General features: G+C 42.2%; 2 protein-coding genes across 15 annotated transcripts in view; both read right to left on the reverse strand.

Moving 5' to 3' along the window:
• Positions 1-296: 296 nt before the first annotated feature.
• ubp1 (upstream binding protein 1) lies at positions 297-11,798 on the reverse strand. 3 transcript variants are annotated; one of them, XM_077507267.1, is made up of 15 exons: positions 11,539-11,798; positions 7,533-7,684; positions 7,189-7,371; positions 7,018-7,124; positions 5,620-5,772; positions 5,391-5,501; positions 5,202-5,309; positions 4,241-4,365; positions 4,105-4,159; positions 3,943-4,033; positions 3,463-3,553; positions 3,253-3,371; positions 3,002-3,144; positions 2,255-2,306; positions 297-2,187 (listed from the first exon to the last, which is right to left on the reverse strand). In XM_077507267.1, exons 1-15 carry the CDS (start codon positions 11,685-11,687, stop codon positions 2,150-2,152), a joined length of 1,677 nt encoding a protein of 558 aa, XP_077363393.1. In that variant the 5' UTR covers positions 11,688-11,798; the 3' UTR covers positions 297-2,149. The 3 variants fall into 3 exon arrangements, with proteins under 3 accessions (XP_077363393.1, XP_077363392.1, XP_077363394.1); XM_077507266.1 differs by having other exon boundaries at positions 3,943-4,036; positions 11,539-11,796; XM_077507268.1 differs by lacking the exon at positions 11,539-11,798 and adding an exon at positions 10,337-11,247 and having other exon boundaries at positions 3,943-4,036.
• Positions 11,799-12,888: 1,090 nt separating this feature from the next.
• clasp2 (cytoplasmic linker associated protein 2) overlaps positions 12,889-20,490 on the reverse strand; it is a 38,956-nt gene continuing 31,354 nt past the window's right edge. For 7 of the 12 annotated variants that reach the window (XM_077507482.1, XM_077507485.1, XM_077507488.1 and 4 more), the window contains 11 exons: positions 19,140-19,303; positions 18,992-19,070; positions 16,904-17,047; positions 16,685-16,828; positions 16,496-16,602; positions 15,277-15,599; positions 14,946-15,139; positions 14,691-14,819; positions 14,272-14,478; positions 14,071-14,187; positions 12,889-13,625 (listed from right to left, as the gene is read on the reverse strand). In XM_077507482.1, coding sequence (XP_077363608.1) covers positions 13,548-13,625; positions 14,071-14,187; positions 14,272-14,478; positions 14,691-14,819; positions 14,946-15,139; positions 15,277-15,599; positions 16,496-16,602; positions 16,685-16,828; positions 16,904-17,047; positions 18,992-19,070; positions 19,140-19,303 — 1,686 coding nt within the window. In that variant the 3' untranslated portion in view covers positions 12,889-13,547. Of the gene's footprint in view, positions 13,626-14,070; positions 14,188-14,271; positions 14,479-14,690; positions 14,820-14,945; positions 15,140-15,276; positions 15,600-16,495; positions 16,603-16,684; positions 16,829-16,903; positions 17,048-18,991; positions 19,071-19,139; positions 19,304-19,877; positions 19,881-20,076; positions 20,137-20,490 lie in introns of all 12 variants that reach the window. The other 5 variants (XM_077507486.1, XM_077507484.1, XM_077507483.1 and 2 more) reach the window with 2 other exon arrangements.

Below are 20,490 nucleotides of genomic sequence, written 5' to 3' on the forward strand. Positions count from 1 at the left end.
AGGCTGTGAAAAGATACCATTCTGCATCCCGTATGTCTTGTGCGTCATTGTCAATAGAAATGTTTTTTTTTAACTATATGAGAGGAAAAATTTATTTTTTCCAACAATATAGCTGTAGAGAATATTTTAACAAAAAACATGCCTTATTATAATAAAAGGAATAGTATGAGAAAAATAAGTCTTGAGTCACATTACCAAGTAATTTCTTTAGCAGAAAGGAAACACAAACAAAATTGTACTTCTTACGAGAAAAGTTAGTACATTTTTAAAATGTCAAACAGCACCAGGATAGGTGAGACAGTTCTGAAACATTTATTCCCAGTACATGTGCGTTTTGTGTGCATCTCCAGCCAAGCACACACGTGCACACACCACAAGCAGAATCTGAACACGAAGAGTGGTTACCTCACTCACTCGGACACACAAACACGGCCCCTTGTCTCTTCATTTTCCAAACATTTATACGGTGCTGTGTGGCGGATAAGAGCGGGTGAGGATGACGGACTACCGACTACACGCGCACACGGAGTTTGTGAGTTTTCAGTGCAGGCTTGGTCTCATCTCAAAAAAGTAGAACAGGACAAGACAGGACGGGACGACGTCTGACGTCTTCTCCCGACTTCCACATGCAACATGTTTGTCATAACCACAAATCTAAGATTAACACAGGGAAGAAAAAGAAAAAGAAAAAAAAACAACACATGCACATTCACACGCTTCAAGAGGCAAACGCCTCGTTTTTGGAGGCTCGACTAAAAGCTACACAGGATGTGCGGTTTTTTTTATGATTTTTTTTTTTTAAATGTATTAAGGAGTTTAGGCTCACACTGAAAAGAAAAAGTATTATACGGACAGAATTTCATCACAATTGTTTTCGAGAGAATGTAACCAAAATTTGATAGTCTGGATAATTTGAAGACAAAAATGCACTTTGTAATAAACAAAACTTTTTTTTTTTTTTAAGTGTATATTTCAAGAAAATTACGGGACAAAAAGTTGCATTTCAGAAAAATGTGTTTACAAATTATTTAATTTTTGATAAACAGATTTTGGAGATTTTATTTTTTTTGTTTGGATAAAATTTCAACTAAAAACTACATTTTGCGCTCAATTAGTTCATGGTGCAAAAAGTATTTGTTTTTTTCCACCTTTTATTTAGTTATTTCTCACAAAATTTGCAATTGACTCAATTTTTTTGTTGCAATTTCACAAAAAAAAAAAAAAAATGGGAGTAGGGTAAAACAATTATGTATTTTTTTGGAGTTAAAATAGTAACATTCAGAAAATATATTTTTTTCTTTTCTGAGAAAAACCCTACTTTGGAGAAAATCATTCAAAAAGACTTTTTCTAAAACAAACTTTTTGCTCTCTCCCTACTTTATTCTCATAGTATCATTAGCATTTTCTTGTCAGTGTGGCCCAAACATTTTAGGATATTTCTGAGCTAATCACCTGGCACTCATTCACTTGGTTGCTTTCACAAAAACAAAAACAAAGAAAAAAGACAACATTCCGAGGATGGACGTGGAGCTGCCATAAAGTCTGTAGGATGCCGCTGACGAACTGCTTGTGCACACAAACAAAACAAAACAAAAAAACAAAAAAAGTGTTGACTCTCTCAAAAAAGTATTTTGGTCCGTCTTCTGGGGTTGACCTGGTAGAAATCAAGCGGTTTTGAGGAACACAAAGTGACTATAAAGCGGCGAGTAACAGGCAGCGAGAGAGGTCACAAACAAAAAATGAAAAATGATTGAGACGCACGTCCACATATTTAGTTTGCTGAGGACAGCTGGTCGGTAACATTAAGACAACAACCTCCCACACCTTCTCTCGCTTTTCTCAATCAAGATGGCGAGGAAAATGGCTTCCGATACTGGCCTACGTAAAATACATAAACATAGAAAACAACAAAAACAAACAAACAAAAACAAGCTCTCCAGCCAATGCCAGCATCTCTTCTCCTCTTTCTGTGTTTTCAATATGAAACAGTGGCCACATCCCCCGCATGTCAGATTCTAACATTTTTACACGCCTCTTTCTCTTCGCCGTCCATCCGATTGAGAGCTGGGAGGGGGGCACGAGGGTTGCTTGAACAGAAGGAACGCGCAGGCAGACACGGACGTTGGGGTGGTGGTGATGGTCCTGGGTCTTACTTCAGGATGAGATGGAGTCCTTCACCCTGCTCGTCTGCAAGAAGAGCGTCAAGGCGGCGTTCAAAGCGTCGTTGACGTCACTTTGAAAAAGTCAAACTCACCTTTGACGGTGCTGATGACGAAGCAGCTCTCGTCCGTCAAGTTGTACACCATCTGCACACATCGTAACTTATTATTTGGTGGGGATTAAAAAAAAAAAAAACAAAAAAAAAAACAAAAACAAAAAAAACGACAAATTGTATGTCAGGATAGTATAGAGGACATGTAAATGAAAAAAAAATAAATAATATATATATATATATATATATATATATAAAATAAAAAAACGAGATTCTAAAAATAAAAATAAATTCAAAAACCAATACATAAATAGAATTAAATAATTAAATATTTAATTAATAAATATAAATGCTCTGCTTTCACATTTAATTATTTCATGCTGCAGATGCTCTGTCAGGACGAAATGTTATATAAATGAGGGGGCGGTCCTAAACGCGTCTTGGGTTCGACTGCTGTTGCAAACTGCCCCGTCAATGGTCGATTGTTCAGTGTTTTTATTTACTGATTTAAATTTTCTATTTATATATTTATTTTTGGATTTTTTTTCTTTATTTTGTATTTATTTTTACTTATGTTATTTCCATTTATATATACGTTTTGTATTTCATTTTTAAATTATTTTTTCCCCACTTTTATTCATTTATTTATTCATTTATGTATTTTTTAGTCCTCCATAGGACAGGGCGAAAGCGGCCTGAACTGGATGCAGTACAACATTTTACCACTAGGTGTCAGGCTTATTGAAATAATCGAGCAGCTCTGACTTGCCGGCCTCTTCCAAGCAGTACCTGGTCGCTGAGCAGGATGTGGATGCCGGTGGGCCCTTGTCTGTACACCTGGTTAATGGTCCCCAGCGGGAGGCCGCACACGCTGGCCATCTTGCGGATCAGCTCGGCCGCCGTGAGCTCCTCCAGGTACAGCGCGTGGTAGACTGTCACGAAAAAACAAAAAAAACAACAAAAAAAAACACATACGGTTGATGTCGAATTTGACAGCAATATGAATACTACCACAAAAAAAAAAAAAAAGTGTCCTATACCATGTAAACTGGGCGATACGCCCTGTTCGCCGTTTTCGCTGGTGGCGTGTCTCTCCAGCAGAGGGCTGTGCTGAGGGGACTCCTGACACACGTACACGGTCAAGCGGGGACGCACGGACCTTAACACATACAATGAACAGCACTGTCGCTAATAATAATAATAATAATAATAATAATAATAATAAAGCTCAGAGAGGTAAGAGGACACACTTTGATTTGAGTGCATTGAAGAGTCGGATTCCATCGGCAGGACCACAAATCTGGACCAGGTCGTCCCGGGTTAGCTTTAACAAATCAGAACCTGAACAAACACAATGAGCAAAGTGAACGCAACGCATTTTACATTAGATGGAAATTCTCGTTGAATGCATTTTTTATTTTTTTTTCCAGAAAGAAATGGTGGAACATGTTCACACAAGGATTGTGCTGAAAATTCAGTAAAAGAAATTACAGTTGAAAATGTGCAATTGTTCAGCCGAAATAAACACCCATCACTGGTTAACAGTTTAAAAATAAATAAATAAATAAATAAATGCTCTTGTAATACACTTTTAATGCAAAATTTAAATGAACCTGATTAGTACGATTGAATAATCAATAGATTGATTCTAAAAATATTCGATCGTGACAGCGAGAGAATTTTCATTTCGGTGCACCCCCTAATTTAACAACCTATTCAGTGATCTTTACCTGAGAAGTGAGTGAAAAGTCGCGCGTAGGAGTTGAATCGGTTTTTCAGCAGCCATTTTTGTGTGTCCTGAATGGACGCGGCGGGACTCAACTGCTGCAAGAGAGACATCAGGTAAAATAAACGCACACAAGTACACGCACACACTGTCCATTGGGACAAACCTCTGTACTGGCATGGCCGCCGGATTCCGCCTGGTGATTGGGCGAGGACGAGTCGCTGGGGGAGCAAGTGGGTCCTTAACATGTGTCGAGCGCTACAGCGGGACGGACGTCACGTGACGTGAGCTGAGCTCCTTACCTGTCGGGTAGCGAGGAGGTGGTGGTGGTGGTGGCTGTGGCGTAGGTGGAGAGCGGTGTGGACGTGAAGGAGGGAGTAGCTGCCTGGTTGGGGGCCACGTAGGCGCTGTCCGGCCACGGGGAACACTGACGACAACATTCAGCTCTTAGGAAACGCTACCTTCTGTATTGTATTTCCTATTAATTTTGGCACTCCTATGAGACTATAGAGTCACAGGAGTGCCAAAATTAATAGGAATAAGTGTTCTCTTTTATTGAATGTCTTTGTATGTCTGCATTGGTAAATGTTCTTTTATTGAATGCCGTTGGATGTCTGCATTTGTAAATGTTCTCTTTTATCGATTGATGTTCTCTTTTATTGATTGTGTTTGTATTTCCTATTAATTTTGGCACTCCCGTGACTCCATACCAGAGAGCCGTACAAAAAATATAAAATACATCTGGGAATTATTTAAAAAAAACAAAAACAAAAACAAAAAAAACCCATCCAATTTTAGAAGACAAAAAACTATTAATTTTAAAATGAGTTGAAATGGGAATTTGGGGATTAAATATAATTTTTACATATTTTAATTAATGTGTTCATTATTTAATAATAAAAATAAATAATAATTAAATTATATAATAATAAAATTCTCATAAATTGTACCGGAAGAAATATTTAAATGAATGGAAACTCAAAACTATCATTAAACTATCAAACTATCATCAACTATCATCAAACTGTATGTAATTCAATGAATGATACTTATTTTCATCAGAGATGAATAAAATTTGTCATGTCCTATCGAACAAACAATAATAGCATTAATTGCTATTTTTTTTTTTTTTGTTTTGTTTTTTTACTGGTCACAACAATAAAATAGTACACAAACATGCCAATTAAACAATTTGTTGTTTTCTTGATGTCTTCCAATCATAACTGTCAATTCAGCTTGTGGGCAAAACAAAATTGGACTTACGCTGCCTCTCTTGGCCAAAGAGTCGCCGCAGTCGGACGGGAGCGTCCGCTTGCTGGACTTCTTCAGCTCGTGGTCGCCCGCTTCCTCGATGATGGGCTCCAGTCTCGTCTGCTTGACAGGCGAGCGAGGAAGCGAGAGCGAGTGAGCAAGCGAGCGACGGCGCCGCCGCGCGACCCAAACTCAACTGACCTCGGACAGGATAGTGGTGTCGTAAGAAGGCTGGTACTTCTCCTTCTCCTGAGCGCTGCGCTTCTCCATCTTCTCGCGGTCCGTCTTCTGCTTGCGGTCCGCCCCTTTTGGCTGAAGAGGACAATCAATGAAGAACAACTTTTATTTTATCCAGAGCTGTTCTTACAATAAACAAATAAATAAATACAGAAATAAATCACAGGATAATCAGATAGTAACAAGAGTCTACCTTGAAGACTTTGATTTGGCAGGAGGCCGAGTGCAGGTGCTCGGCGTAGTCGCCGGCGTCCCCGGGCGCGAACGTGTCAATCTGGATCCGGAAGGGGACGCCCTTCTCGCCGCCGTGCTTGCGCGGCGTAAACTCGGTGCTGATGCAATGAACCTGCAGACGGGGGGAATCGGGAATGGAAAACACAATTCCGCGAGTCAATCAAGGACGTTCGTTCAAGGACGATTTAAAAAAAAGAAAAGAAAAAAAAAGTGGTTTCAAAATTAATATGAACAAATAGATAAATAAGATTACATTATGTGATGAAACAAGACATTTAGATTACTACTATTCGGGTAATAATAGTCACCATAGTTCATTTTTTAGAATACCCCAAAACATAGTATCAAATGTACCCAAATATATGTATTTTTATTTATTATTTAAATTCATGTATTGATCATAAAACATAATTCAATTAATAAAAAAAAATAAGTCAAGGTAAAAGAATAATAATTTTCCCTTAATCGTAATAAATACTGTATCAAGATATTAAAATGAATTATAAGAACCTAAAAATGTATACAAAAAAAATCAATATAATTTTAAAACACTAGAAATAAAGTTACACATTTTTAATTTTTTTCATTGCTGGAATTTTTTAATTTATACAGTGCATAATACAAATTGGTTGGTAATGGAAAAATTATTTTCCATTAATTTTTCAAGTGATCGGAAGAAATACAAACAAAATAAATACAAAAACAAAAAAAATAAAAAATCACTGCAATTTTAAAAGACTAGAAATAAAATTAAAAATGTTTCTTTTTTTAATTGCTGTAGTCTTTGATTTCATACAGTGTATAAAAAAAAACAAAAAAAAACTGGTTGGTAATGGAAAAATAATGTTCTATTAATTTTTTACTTGATCTGGAGGAAATACTGTATCAAGATATTAAAAGTAATTAAAAGAACCCAAAAATGTATACAAAAAAAAAATCAATGCAATTTTAAAACACTAGAAATAAAATTAAACATTTTTCATTTTTTTTAAATTGCTGTAATTTTTAAATTCATACAGTGCATTATACAACATTGTAATAAAAAAAAAAGAAAAAAGAAATCTAAGTGCTATAATTTAATCCCCCCAAATTAAATCGTCTGTATTTTATAGTTATTAAAAATATGTGGTTGTTATGTCAAAGATGTTCCCATGAAGAATAATAATAAAAAAATTTAAAAATCAAGTTGATTTTTAAAATCCTGGAAGCTACCAATTAAAGAAAAAAATAATATGTATATGGGAATTTGATCTATCCATCGAAATAATCTAAAAATGTCTACAATATGTATTTTTTTAATCTAGTCAATTGTAAAATATATCCAAAAAACGTCTTGTTTCCACGACTGTTTTATTACCTGCACGAAGACGGACGCTCGCTTGTTCAAGTCCCACAGGAACTCTGCAGCGTTGAGCTGGGAGGGGTGCGTCTTGGGCTCCACGATGCCCACCGACATGGGAATATCTGTCACACAGCGACACATTTATAATCACAATATCAAAATATTGATGCTGCAACGCGCGGTTACCGATGTCCAGTAAACGATCGCCGGGACGATTCCACTTCCATCCCTCCAGCTGCTGGTGTTCCGTGTACTGAAGCCGCCGGTCGTGGAACACCACACGCACTGTGCTCTTCACCATCTTGTTGGTGAGTTCCGGTAGCTCGCCGGGCTTCCGGTTGTCCAACATGCGAACCTCGTAAGACTGGCCTGCAAAACAGACAAAAACGCAAAGCATCAGCTACTTGGTTTTTCAACCCCATTTCTAAATTACAAAAAATATCTAATAAAATGCTACGCTGCACTTTTTTTTTTTTTTTTTTTTTAATGCTAAGAGGTGGAGGTTGCTATTGTTTGACTTTGAAGATGACCTTGGTTGAGGTACGTGAGCGTCTCGTCGTGCAGTTTGACGGCGGGCGAGGTGGCGGCGCACAGCACATACTGGAACGGAGGGTTCTTGCTCTCGCTCTCGGGGGGGAGGCTGGAGTCCTCCTGCTTGAAGATGGGCAGGGCCAGCACATCACTGACACAAACAGGAGACAAGGCGGTCAGGAAACGATGACTAGAAGCGTTGAATATTATTTGGGGTTAATCAGATGCCATGTGTGGGCAACGTTTCACAGGAGATTGAACGCGATTGGTTCATTGAGCACAGGCGCATCGCTGGTTGTTCAAGGGTGTGTACACTTGTGCAAGCACATTATCGCACTTGTTTAGTTTTACTTTATCTCTCAAAGTTTTTTTTCAGTTTAATTATTTGGGTAGTAAGCCACAAAAAAAGTTTCAAAAATATCTTTTTTTTGTTTTGTTTTAGTGCATGAAAACATTTGAACTAAGGGTGTTTAGACTTTTTATATCCACTGTAAAATAAAATGTGTCATTGATACAGGAAATATATATATTTAAAAAAAAAGTTAATTAACTGGGGAAAAGGTGTAATACATAAACAAAATCTATTTTTAAATAATTACAAAATTAACAAGAAAACAAAGAAAAAATATATATTTATATAAATGAAAATGAATTATTTTAATAACATAAAATATTGAAAACAAATCCTGACTTGAATAAATTACATTTAAGGAAGCTAATGTTTCAAAAATATCAGTTCATCGATATACAACAAAAAATATTTATTTTACTAACAAAAAAAGTCAAAAAATATAACTTATTAAAAAAAATCTAAGTCTAAATTCATGTAATAATAAAAATCAACTCAAAACTTATCAGATTGAGCAAAAAATAAATTCCGACGATTCCTGCATTACTGATTGCGTACTGAAAGAAAATCTTCACAGAAATGGCTTTAAAGCGAACATCCAGCAGAACAAATTTCCATCCTGTTAGAAAATAATTGAAGGCTTCCCACTAACTGGCCCTTCTACCTTTTCCTTCAACCAACAATCAAGTGAGGCTCATCACAGCCAGAATTAATGGAACGGATCCTTTCCCATTTTAGCAGAAACCATCGATCACGCGGCACCACCGTCATTATCTATGCATGAGGCGCGAGTGAGATAAATGAACGAGCTTGTCCATAGATAACCCAAGAGCTTCTTTCGTCCTCGTTTGGGGAACTTTGACACTGACCTAAATGTCGCCCCGTCTCGACCCCTCACCCAAACGCGGGCTCGGAACAAGTTCATCAAACGCCGGACGAGATAAAACACAGCTGCAGGCAGCTAGATGGTGGAAGGGACGGCTGATAAGGACACGTGTGTGCGTCAAACAAATCATTAACAAACGCTAATGCAGGACTCCCCAAACACTGGGCCTCGGACCGATCCCGCGGGCTGGTAACCCGGATGCACAGACAGCCTGAGCAAAAAAATAAATAAAAGGCGGTTGACACGTCTGGTATGAAGGCGCGTCAAGGAAGAAGGAATGTTCAGGAGGGAGCTCAAGGAAGTGGTGCGATAATAACAATAACAGTTGCGAGGTGTCTCACTAACACGGTCGACAACTTCATGCTAAGCTGAGACTCGAACCCGAGAACCATTGGACCGTGAGGCAGACGTGCTAGTCCACCTTAGAGGGAATCAAATTCATAAATTAGTACATAAGACCACTTTGCTCCATGTTTGCTTACGTTCAACTCGATTGTAGCGATCCTGCCAACCACCCCAAAATCCCAAAACAAAGAACAGCCATCAAATACCCCTCCCCAAGAGAAGCACACAATACAGTTAGGAATTGGGGGCAGCATGAGTAAACCAACTAAATGTTACCAGTGAGGTACTAGTTGACAACTGTGTGTTACTAGTAATGTTAGAAAATGCAAATACAACGTAGTTAGCATTTAGCCTTTGACTTGGTCCTACTTGGCACACGCAGATGTCAACGAGCTTGCTAGTACATGGACCTTAAGATGGATCGTGATGATATCGAATAAATGGCTTTCCATATTCATGTACTAGTAAGCGCTTTGTCCTCACTAGTAAGAGAATTCAACGCAACAGTACAGGGTGAGCTCGCAAAACAGCCGTCTTACTAGCAACTTTTTTATTTACTAGGTTGTGCTACTTTTGGCATACTGGTAGTATGCAATTAAGGCAAACTGCTGTGCCCAACTAGTAAACACATTCACCAGTACAGTAGTTTCCTGCACCCTACTAGTTTTGCCTCACAATGGACAGAAATTCGTGGGGGGGAAAAAAAAACGTTATTAGTAAGACACACTTGTTCGACTAGTACAGGGGCGGACGTCGAGGGCCGAAGTCCTGCAGGTTTTGGAGGTTTCCCTCGTCCAACACAAGCTGATTGCAATCAACAGGATCGTTATCAGGCTTATGCAGAGCTTGCTGATGAGCTGATCATATATCAGCTGTGTTGAAGAAGGGAAACATTCAAATCCTACTGGACTCCGGCCCTCGAGGACCGAGATTGCCCAGCCCTGGACTAGTACATAGACAGCTGCATATCAAGGACATTGAAAAGAAAAAAAAATGCCCCAATGGCTTCATGGTGGCGACAAGTGCGTGACACATGTCCACTAGTTGGACCTGGCAATGTTACTAGTATACTCGTAGGGGTAAAAACGTTACTAGTAAGCCATAGTCGCACTACTAGTGTGGACAAAGACCATATAAAGCCGGAGATCGTCGATGTGGACTAAATTCTCCAACGGCTGTCCATCGTGTCCAGGCTGTCCGGTGGGGTGGGGGTGTTGTCTAACCTCATGCTGTAGGCTGCCGCCCCCAGCTCCTGGCCGATGCCCGACAGGCTAGCGTCGAAGTCGTGCACCAGCCCCGACTCGATGGTGGCGTCGTCGATTTTGAGCACCCAGGCCATGGGCCCCAGCTCCTTGTCCTCGGCTTCCACTTGGGGGGCCGCCAGCTTGCTACTTCGAGTGGGGGGACGAAGACAACGAAGACCGGGGGGACGAGGAGGAGAAAGAGGAGGAGGAAGTCCGCCCTGCCTCTCTCGATGAGGGGAAACTTGTCCTAGCCTAGCTCGCTAGCCAGGCGAATCCAATCGAGACGCAACGTATCTCCATAACGCTCCACTTTTAGGGGGGCTACGTTAGCTCTCGGGTGGGGCGGAACAATGTGCTCGTCCGGGGCCGCCACAATGTGAAGTTTGAACCCTCGAAATGACGGTCGTGACTCGGCGGAGGAAGAAGGCGAGGACGGTGAAGCTCACATGCTAACGGTGGCTAGGCTAGGCTAAGCTAGCTCCCGGATAGGGTCGCTTCCTCCTCCCGGGTTGGTTTTGCTTCTTGTCACCGACACACACGCTCCGTTGTCGGCCAAACGTTGTTAACTGGTGGAAACCAACCAGGGAAGGGGGATATGTTTGCGGATTATTCCCATACACGGCTGTTGCTACCTAGCGGAGCTAACAAGCACCAACTTCCTGTCGCGTTTGAGTCAATGTCCGGGGTCCAAGTGGTACCGCCCCCGGCCGCTCTAATCACAAGGCTGGCTCGCAGCCGTCTCCTCGCCGCCGCGGTCCTTGAGCCCAAACCCGAAGAGACGCGCAGCCGGGCATCAACATGGCACCCTCGGCGTCCGCCCCGTCGCTCGCTCTGCGGAATCCGCACTGCAAGGTGCTGCTGCCCCCCCCCCAGCTTCAGCCTCGGCTACTGAGTGGCCCGCCAGCCAGTGAGCGTGCGTCTGCTGCGGTTGCTGAGCCAATCAGAAGCGTTTGTGCTGCGGTCATTACGTCTACGCCGGCCCGCCCCCTTTCTTACTTGCAAAGTTGACAGCGGATCTTTTTTCGAGTTTTATGTCATAAACATATTATTTTTTTTGCAAGTGAGAGCAACATGTCAACAGTCGGACTCGTTGTGTGTTTTAAACACCCAAAATGCCAGCGAACATCATGAAAACGTGGCAAAAAGAAGATGTAGAGGATAAATGGAAAACGCGACCATACCGTCGGTGACTTCCGTCGCGTCGCTGCTGCAGCGGTGCGCGGAAGTTTTCGGTGCAGGGCTGCCAAAACAACATCGTGTCCTGTTCGGTGGCAGTGGCCTCAACTCCCCGTAGCGAACTCAAGCCGGCCCGGTACGGAGGTCCGAACATGGGGTCATGACAGCGTTTGGTTGACAAGGTCTACACAGGTGCTCCTGCTGGTCCTTCCTTCAGGTCAATGATTGATCCGAGCGGACCATGGACGAGGCATTCGGTCAAAGTGTGGAGACAGAGGGGGAGACAGGGGAGGGGACGCTGTCCGTGCTATTTTAGCTCAGAGGGGCAGGGACACCCGCTTCGTTGCATAATAAGAATAAAATGAACACACCCGACAACAACAAGCAACTCGACTGCCTCCATCGAGTCATGTTATCAGAATTTAACGCATTACCACATTTAAAAATGTATATTTGTAACTTCAACTCGCTCACATTAAGTTTTAGGGTAAAGCGAGAAGAAAAATAAATCTCTATACAGTACTTTATTAAAAATATATATTTTAACACTTTAACCACTAAAGTTTTAACAATCTCGGGAAAAAATATTAAAATGTTTGAACGTATTTTGATGGCCATTAATTTTAGAACTTACAACTCATACCAATATATCTGTGCACTTAAGATATACATGTTTTGTTTAGTTTCTATTGCTTATTTTTTGTGAAAGAACTTGTTAGTATATTATGACAGAAGTATGAAGGAGTAGGACCAGATCATTTTGTACTTCTTCCTACTATGATACTATTGACGATTTTTTTCTCCTTTTTTTTTTTAACTTCCAACTTGTATTTTATACTTGTGATGCGTTATGTTTATATGTTCAATAAAATCAACCAGCCATTTTAATTAGAAGGAAAAACAAATTGGTTCATGGGCAAATGACCCCATAAGGCAGGTAATGGGAATGTATTACGTCACACAGTCATCCGTACAAGTATTTTTTTTGTGTCGAGATTCGAGAACAGCGAAGGAAAAGATTAACATGACAGTCTGTCGTCACCTGGAGCAACACGGCCAACCGTCAGCAGAGACAGAAAAGCAGGCTTGGAGTATGGCAAGTTGGCATACCTGGTAAGCGTAGTTTTCAACAGCTGTTGAACTGTATCAAGATAGCAAAGCGGGTTAAAAGTTGGCCGGATGTTTGATATTCACTTTGGGATCATCCACAACATATTCCATACAATATGGACAAATCAAATATGATCCCCACCATTCTGACTGCTGTAGTAGCTGACGTTTGTATTAGTTGGCAATGGTCAAAATCACTCAATGGACCTATGAAGACTCTGAGTAAACAAAGAACCCTAAAACAATTATCTGTACAAGTTCTTTATTGTATTTATTTGTAAGCACGACTTTGGAAATACACGGGGGGGGGTCCGCAGGGGGGGGTGGAATAAGACAACAGTGGACAAACTAGAAGGTTACATGGCTGCAAAAAAAAAGACAAGCCAAAGTGACATGTTTGATTCTGTAAAAGAATAAAAATAATCTACAAGTGTAAAGAGAGCAAGGCTGGTAAAGGGGGGCAAAAGTGAAAAATAAAAAAAAATGTGCACACCCCCACGGAGGACTATTTGGGATATTCCTTTATTTCAATTAGGATACATTATCCACTATGCCATCATTCTGGAAGGGCCGGACATTTTGTTCACATTCGTTTAAAAAAAAAAAAAAAAGTGAACATTTTAGGACTCGGATAAAAGAACTCCAAGAAGAAAAAAAAAGAAAAAAAAAAGGCGAGTCATGCATAGCCAAGCATGTCTGCTTGTGTACCGCTTATGACTTTTATTATCGTTTGTGCAGGTCAGCACCTTTTGGACTCAATTATAATCATCATAACATAACAAAACTGAGGGTTCAAGAGATCCTTTTGAGCCAATGAGGAGACGGGAAAAGGACGGACATTTTCTTCATCATCCTTGAGTGACGGGCGGTTCCCCATGGCGGCCACAAGAGGGCGCCACATCCCCTATAGGCCATCCGAAGGCGGCTCGCTGCCGCTGGAGCCCGACTGGGCACGCTTGATGTACAAGTTCAGCAGCTTCAACTGAAAGCACAAAAACAAAAAAAAGTCAACAAAAGGACTTTGAGGATTTGGAGTGTCTTTGGCAGCTTGTTGACGTTGGCTATGCTTTTATTTTGCAAGGTTTCTACTTTCTTTTATGCTGGCTTGATAGGATGGTCATACTCACTCAGCTTTTTGTGAAGAAAAACTGACATTTGGCGCCATCACTGCTTTTATTTTGATAGGTTTCTAGTTTTATGATGCCATATTTCTACTTCCTATACCCAATGGACTTTAAGACCAGCTTTTTGTGAACACAATATTCAGTTTTAGCAATGTTGATGGTTTTATTTGCTTCTTTATTCCAGTTGACCGTTTGATGGGCCTCAGACAAGCTTTTTGTGTCTTTGGTTTGTCTCACTGACGTGCGCAATCCCCATTTGGAGAATTGTTATTGGTGGATTTCTACTTTCTGTTCCTGTCTGACCTTGCTGCTGGAGAGCTGACTGAGGTGCGGCTTCAGGTCCTCGCCGATGACGGCGTAGATTGCCACCAAACAGAAGACGCAGGCTTTCCTCACGCTGCTTTCCGAGTTGTCGTAACCCTGTTGACCAAATGCAAACATATCATTAGTTGGCGTTTGATTTTTTTTTTTTTAAGAAAATATTCTGCCTCATTCCGCCATCACCTGTATGAGTCCCGGAACGATCTCGGGCAGCAGTCCGCCCAGGCCATCCCGCGGGATCCTCTCCACCACCTTGTTCTGCATCTTGATGGCGGCCAGGTTGATGGGGTAGTCGGCCGACTGGATGATGGGGCACAGGACCTTGATGCACTGCTCGGGGCTGATGGACAGCGCCAACATGGCCGCCGTCTCCTCGGCCGCCCGAACCACCTGCGGCCAACACCGACACGCGAATTACAATTGTTGTGCTCCCCTGGCCTTAAAGCAATTTTTGAAAGGCTTTTTACAGTTTTGCAGGCAGTTCCAAATTTAGAATTGTGCGCCTTCAGCGTTAGTACCACGTTGTGGCCAACGTGCTGAGCAGCACTGAGCTGGGACATTTAAGCGCTATAAATGGGGTCCTCTGTGTGCGATTTGTTTACCTCCTTGTGAGGGTCCTTGTGCGACTCCAGGGCCTTCATGATGGTGAGCTCGGCGTAGTTCTTGAACCTCCACGGCTGCTTGCTCAGAATCTCCCGCAGGACCCGCAGAGCCAGCGTGCGGATCACGTGCTGGAGGCGAAAAACGGGCATTTAAAAAAAAAAAAAAAAATCACCAACAATAAATCAGAATAAAATTGACTTGAATTTATTATATTATTTATTTATTTATTTATTCAAGGGGCATTCGGGGCGTACCTCCCTGTCGCCCATGGTCTCCAGCAGCAGCAGCAGGATGGTCTTGAAGTGCTCGTCCCACACCTGCAGCGTGTTGTCGTGGATGAGCTTAAGCAGCTCGCTGAGCGCCGCCTTGCGTTCCTCCACGCGTTCGTTGTGATTGGACAGCTCCTTCAGCAGTTCACCCATCAGCTCCGACTGGTCCCGGCTGCCGTCTGCGCACACGCAAAAATAAAAAATAAAAAATGGAGATGTGAACAAAACCGGCGGATCACAAGCTCCAAATTTGAGCCAGGAAAAAATAAAACCCTGAAAGCAGTCCAAACGAGTGGAATTCTTTCCACTTGTCTACCGTCTGTGAGTCGCTCCGAGTCGTCCACGCTGCCATCTTTGCGGCCAGGCTTGTATGGAGAGTCCGAGTAGAGCTTGCGGGCCCCCCGGGGGCTGGAGGAGAGCAGAGGCGTGTTGAGGAGAGAGGTCTTGTTGTCCAGGGCCGTGCGTCCGCCGTCGGCGGGATCCGGCGCTCGGCCGTCCACGCCGCCACTGCCCTCCTGGAGCTGGTCGTTCATGTCCTCTTGGCTGCGCACGCTGAAGTTCTGAATGGCCTCGGTGACGCCCTTCAGAGAGCTGTAGATGTCCTCCGAGTTCATGTTCTCCGTGTCATAGTCAAATGCACTGCAAAGTGCAAGGAAAGTTCAAGCCCAGGAGCTGTGACTTTGACACGCAAACGTTGAAGATATAATCCAATCAAAGTCCAAACGATGAAATGAAACCGCCATGTTGCACCTGCTACTTTAGAGAGGCAGATTTAATGCATTTCATGTGGGGGAAACTAACCCATTATAATATGACTTCTTTAAATTTAATGTATTAAATATTTATCGAATCAAAAATAAATCATTGAATTGTTTAGGAAACAATTATAGATTTATTTAAATATTTATTTGATTTAATTTAAATATTTAATTTGAATAATTTACATTGATTACACTAAGTACAAAAAATGCTTTGCGTTAATGCAATTTTAAAATTGCATCAAAATCTATCAGTCAATAATAAATAAATAATAAAATAAACTAAATTACATGAATAAAATTATTAAAATGTTATTTGATTAAATGACTAAAATTAAATTAAAATATCTTGAAATATAACCAAAATTTTGTAAAATTATAATTTTCATAATTTGATTAATTAAATAATTATACAGTTTATAACATTTCTACATTAAATGTGAATTCAATTTTTATTTAGATCTGTAATATTAAATTAAAAACAATTTACTATATTTGTGATTACCGGTATAAATGTAAGATTAATTCAAGAACTTATGTGACATATTTGAACTATTAAGATTACATAATATACAAATTAATAATTTCAGAATAATTTAATACAATAAATGCTTATAATTAAAATATTTTAAATGTATTAAATGATTAAAATAAGTAAAAATTGTTGGTATGTATAATATACATCAGATAATTTCAAAGCAGCAAACTATGACTATTTAAAATGGGTGGAAATCAAACATTTGATTTCAACAGATTATGGGAATGTGTGTGTGTTACCTTGGTGAGGGGGTGTTCTGCAAGGTGTTTGTGGGGGACGTGACCGGGCTGGACCAACTGGCTGGAGAGCGAGGGGTGTGTCGGGTTAGAGGGCTGCCTATCGTCGCCTGGGGGAGGGAACCGGACCAGTGTAAGATTTGGGATTGCATGACACGAAGCGGCGAGGGCTTGTGCAGCGCGGGGCATCACCTGGGCGACGTTGCCCGTGTTCTTCAGGTGGTTCTGGAGCAGCTTGGTGGCTCCGTCCTGGAAGGTCTTGGGCAACGCTGCCAGCAGCATGGTGAACTCGGGCGTGTTGAGCTGGAAGAGGGCGATCAGCACCGCCTGTGCCGCCTTGCGACGACAAAACATCACAGATGACAGCAGCGGGCCACGGCAATGCAAAACTTTCCGGGAACGAGAGTTCACCTTTCTGACGTCCGAGCTCTTGGGGTCGGTGGTCCAGGTGATGATGCGCGAGACGGCCAGCCGAGTCTCGCTGGAGTTGACAAAGTCGGGCGCTTCCATCTGCAGTGTCAGAGTCTCGATGTAGCGCAGGATGGCCACCTTCACCTGTCGCCACACGTAATGACGCAAATGTTTAGTTTGGGAAGCACCACTGTGTGACTTCAACATGTTTAACCACAGCGGCAGGTCTGGGGGGGAAAAAAATAAAAAATCCAGGAAATGATCTGACAAAATCATTTTCAAGGAAATCAAATACGTTTTTTTTTTTTTTTGCGTCAACTTTGCTGACATAACGTAATGGAAACACCCCAAATTCTTCCTTGTGTCCGTTACACAAACTTCGTAGCAATCGGACAATAAAATATAAGATGAGTGACCTCTGGAAATGGACAAAATGACCTGAAAAATGCTGTCAGCCAAAATGGCAGCTTTGTTGAGATTTTTCTGCGGGTCTACTCGTAATAGACATGCCAACCAAATATTATGTTGCTAAGTGAGATTGGCTGCGAGGGCTGAATTTTCAAAAAAATAAAAATGTTTTGCCTTTTATTACTTTTTTTGTTATTGCTGTAGGCGCAATGTGGTGGCAAAGTCGCCCATCTGTCTAGTGCACGCTTTTCAAATGAAAGAAAAGTGGCATAACTTTCGGTGTCTTTTGTCTTCCGACATGGTTTCGTAAGACATTTTTGTGAGTCTACTTAAAATAGATATGTCTGCCAAATTTCACGTTGCTAAGTGTTGCATGTTGAAAGTGACATCTGGGGCTGAATTTTTCATTTGAGACGGGCCATCAAGCTTTGCTGCCATGCTTCACTCAGACGCAATGATGAAAACTGACAGGTTTCGCAATTTTCGTGTCATTCATGATTTGAATTCGGCAGCCATCGGACAAAACGTCACAGATGAGTTTGTCGTTAAAGGCCTGCGGGAAATGGATTCTAAAACGTCTACTTAGAGCCAAAATGGTAGACTTCCAATGTCTTTTTTTTTTGGCCTGGCTTCTTGAGACTTTTGTAGGTTCCCTAATGACTTTTAGCGTGGGACATTGTTGCTCCCCCCCGGAGCGCACTGACCTGGCAGGAGCGTCTCCAGGCGGCGGCCTGCTCGTCTAGTGAGCAGGCGTGGCGCCGCGCCCTGGGGGGGAACAATTTTACCCCGGACCCTCCCCTGCCTCGCCCGCAACACGAGCTCCGCACAGGCTTCGGAGAGAGAGAGGAGAAGCACGGCGTCAAGTCAGCGGAGTGTGAGAGACGGAGGGGAGGGAGTCAAGGGTGAGGGGTGTGGCCAGGTAGGAACTTTCAATGCAGTCAGGCTGAAAGTTACTACAATGGCGCATTGACTTATCTCAAATTGTCCATTTATCCATTTAACCAACCCCCCAAAAACACCAACAAATATGTAATTAAAAGAAAAAGCATGCCATGTCGAGTACCACTGTATAAATGATAAATGCAGTGAGAGGGAAACATATCAGGAGAGATTGCTGTGGAAAAGGAACGGGGTGATACCAGAAGAACATCCTTAACTCATTGACTCCCAGTTATTTTCACAGAAGGGGTGGGGGTGCAAGTGCTGGAACCCGGCCAGCAGTGACCGGAAATGGCGCTGATGTGTGGAAACCTGGAAGTCGGAAGTCCGTGGCATCTACCCCATTAGCATTAGAATATAGCTAAGTTTCATCATTATTCACAAATCTATTTAAATTGTGAGTATTTGAGCTTTTTTTCGGCCCTGCTTGATCTCCTTTACTCTGCTGCCACCTGCTGGCCATTTGTGTAATAATTACTATTTCTTCAACCGTTCTTTGCAGTTGAGAGGCTGCATTAAAGCCTTCTGTATGCTCCAACATAAAAAACAAACAAACGTATAAATACGTCTTTGGGACACATTTAAAATAGAATATATACACACTTTTTTGGGAGCAAATGAGTTAAAGAGGCGACTGTTGAGAAAGAGCGCTTGCGACAACTGTTACCATGGTTACCACCAGCCAGCCCTTCCGGCTACGCTCTTGTTTTTAAAAAAAACACAGACGTCGCAGTGGATTACCTTGAGGTTGGGGGTCTGTGTTTGGTCCACGGTGAACCTCATGAGGATGGTGAACTGGAGGTCATTGGGGAAGGACTCCCTGCAAGGGATCAGACGCCTGAAAACAACTGTGCATGTGTTCACGCGTGTGTGTGTGTTCTCCACTTACCGCGTCACGTCCAGCGCCCTCTGGACCTTGGCTTGCACCGAGCCCAGCAGGTCAGCGCCCATCTTCTTCAGCAGCTGGGTGAGCAACACGAACAGCCAGTCCTGAAGATCCTCCTTGTGGACCAGGATGAAGTCCACCAAAGTCTCCAGGAACATGCTGAACACCTGACAACATACACACAGTTAAGGGCGGCTACCCAGCCCCCCCCCTCAACCCCCCCAGCGGCCGGCTGGATCGCAGTTTATAACAGGAATTGTCTTTTTTTTTAGTGAAAGCTCTTATAGTAAGACATTTTTGATTGGATGCTTCATCTGCAATGTTGTAACACTGTTCGACTGCAATTTTAAGTTTTGCAATGCAGCAAAACGTGAACCTAGTTGCAGAACGGCACACGCTGCATCACATTTTAGTCGCGTTCGTCTACGGCGCTTAGCTGTACTTTTGAAGGTCGCCAGATTAGCTTCACGTCATTAGCAACCGCCAAATGGCGCCTTTTAGACTCTCTAGTTGTGCCAATGCCGTGGGTACTCGACCGCAAACACAAATCTGTTCTTTGTGCTCAGAGCAGTCAGGGAGTGACTTCAAAATAGTTTTGCGTTACAATCCATCAGCAACGCTCCCAACAAACAACAACCCCAAGTGACATGGTGACGTCAGGGGAGCACTGTCTCGTTCAGGGAGGGATGACTGTCGCCTAGCAATGGGTTAGCTTGTCATCTGAAGAACAAATAGACTTACTCTCTGTGGAGTTCCAGGGAGCAGCAACAGCGGCATGGAGGAGAAACACAAGAGACGCTCTGGTTAGAATTCAAAAGTGGCAACTTTGTGGAGTCAAATATCTTTAAATGTGACGTTTTGCATGGAATGGATGCAAGAAGGACCCACAAAAAAATAAAAATAAATGGGAATGAGGTGGGAGGGGATTGGGATGCGGTACCTTGAAGGAGGCTGAGCTTATACCGGATTCTGCCCTGCCGTACACCCTGCCGGAGTCTCGCTGAAATTCATTGAAATCATCAAAATGTCAAAAAAAAAAAATGAAAGGGAAAAAAAGGGAGGCAGGGCGGGAAGAGGGAACCCATGCGGATTAGATGGGGCGCAGTGAAGCAGGTTAAAAAAAATAAAATAAAGGCAGCCTGACTAGTTCTCTAGAAATCCGAATGAAGAAGCAGCAGCAGCCAACGTGGCCAACGACGGTCTGGTCCAGTCAGGTCAGGTCACACGCACACTCGGGTGTGGCATTCCGTTAGAAAACTCTGCATGCCTGATTTGTGCACGTCATGCATCATTGGAGATTAAACCTACTGAGTTTGAAACTTAAATAATAAGAATTATCATTATTAATGGGATA

Source organism: Festucalex cinctus, chromosome 19 (genome assembly GCF_051991245.1).
Source record: "Festucalex cinctus isolate MCC-2025b chromosome 19, RoL_Fcin_1.0, whole genome shotgun sequence".
NCBI classification, from domain to species: Eukaryota; Metazoa; Chordata; class Actinopteri; order Syngnathiformes; family Syngnathidae; genus Festucalex; species Festucalex cinctus.

Excerpts from the sequence above, each read along its gene's own strand:
- ubp1 (XM_077507266.1), bottom strand. The coding sequence starts at position 11,687 with ATGTTCGGACCTCCGTACCGGGCCGGCTTGAGTTCGCTACGGGGAGTT. Across the intron at positions 5,773-7,017 it reads GAGCGTCCGTCTTCGTGCAG|GTTCATTGCATCAGCACCGA; the intron begins GTAATAAAACAG and ends CCCCGTCTGCAG. Across the intron at positions 3,554-3,942 it reads ACTTTTCACTCACTTCTCAG|GTTCTGATTTGTTAAAGCTA; the intron begins GTAAAGATCACT and ends GTGTTTGTTCAG.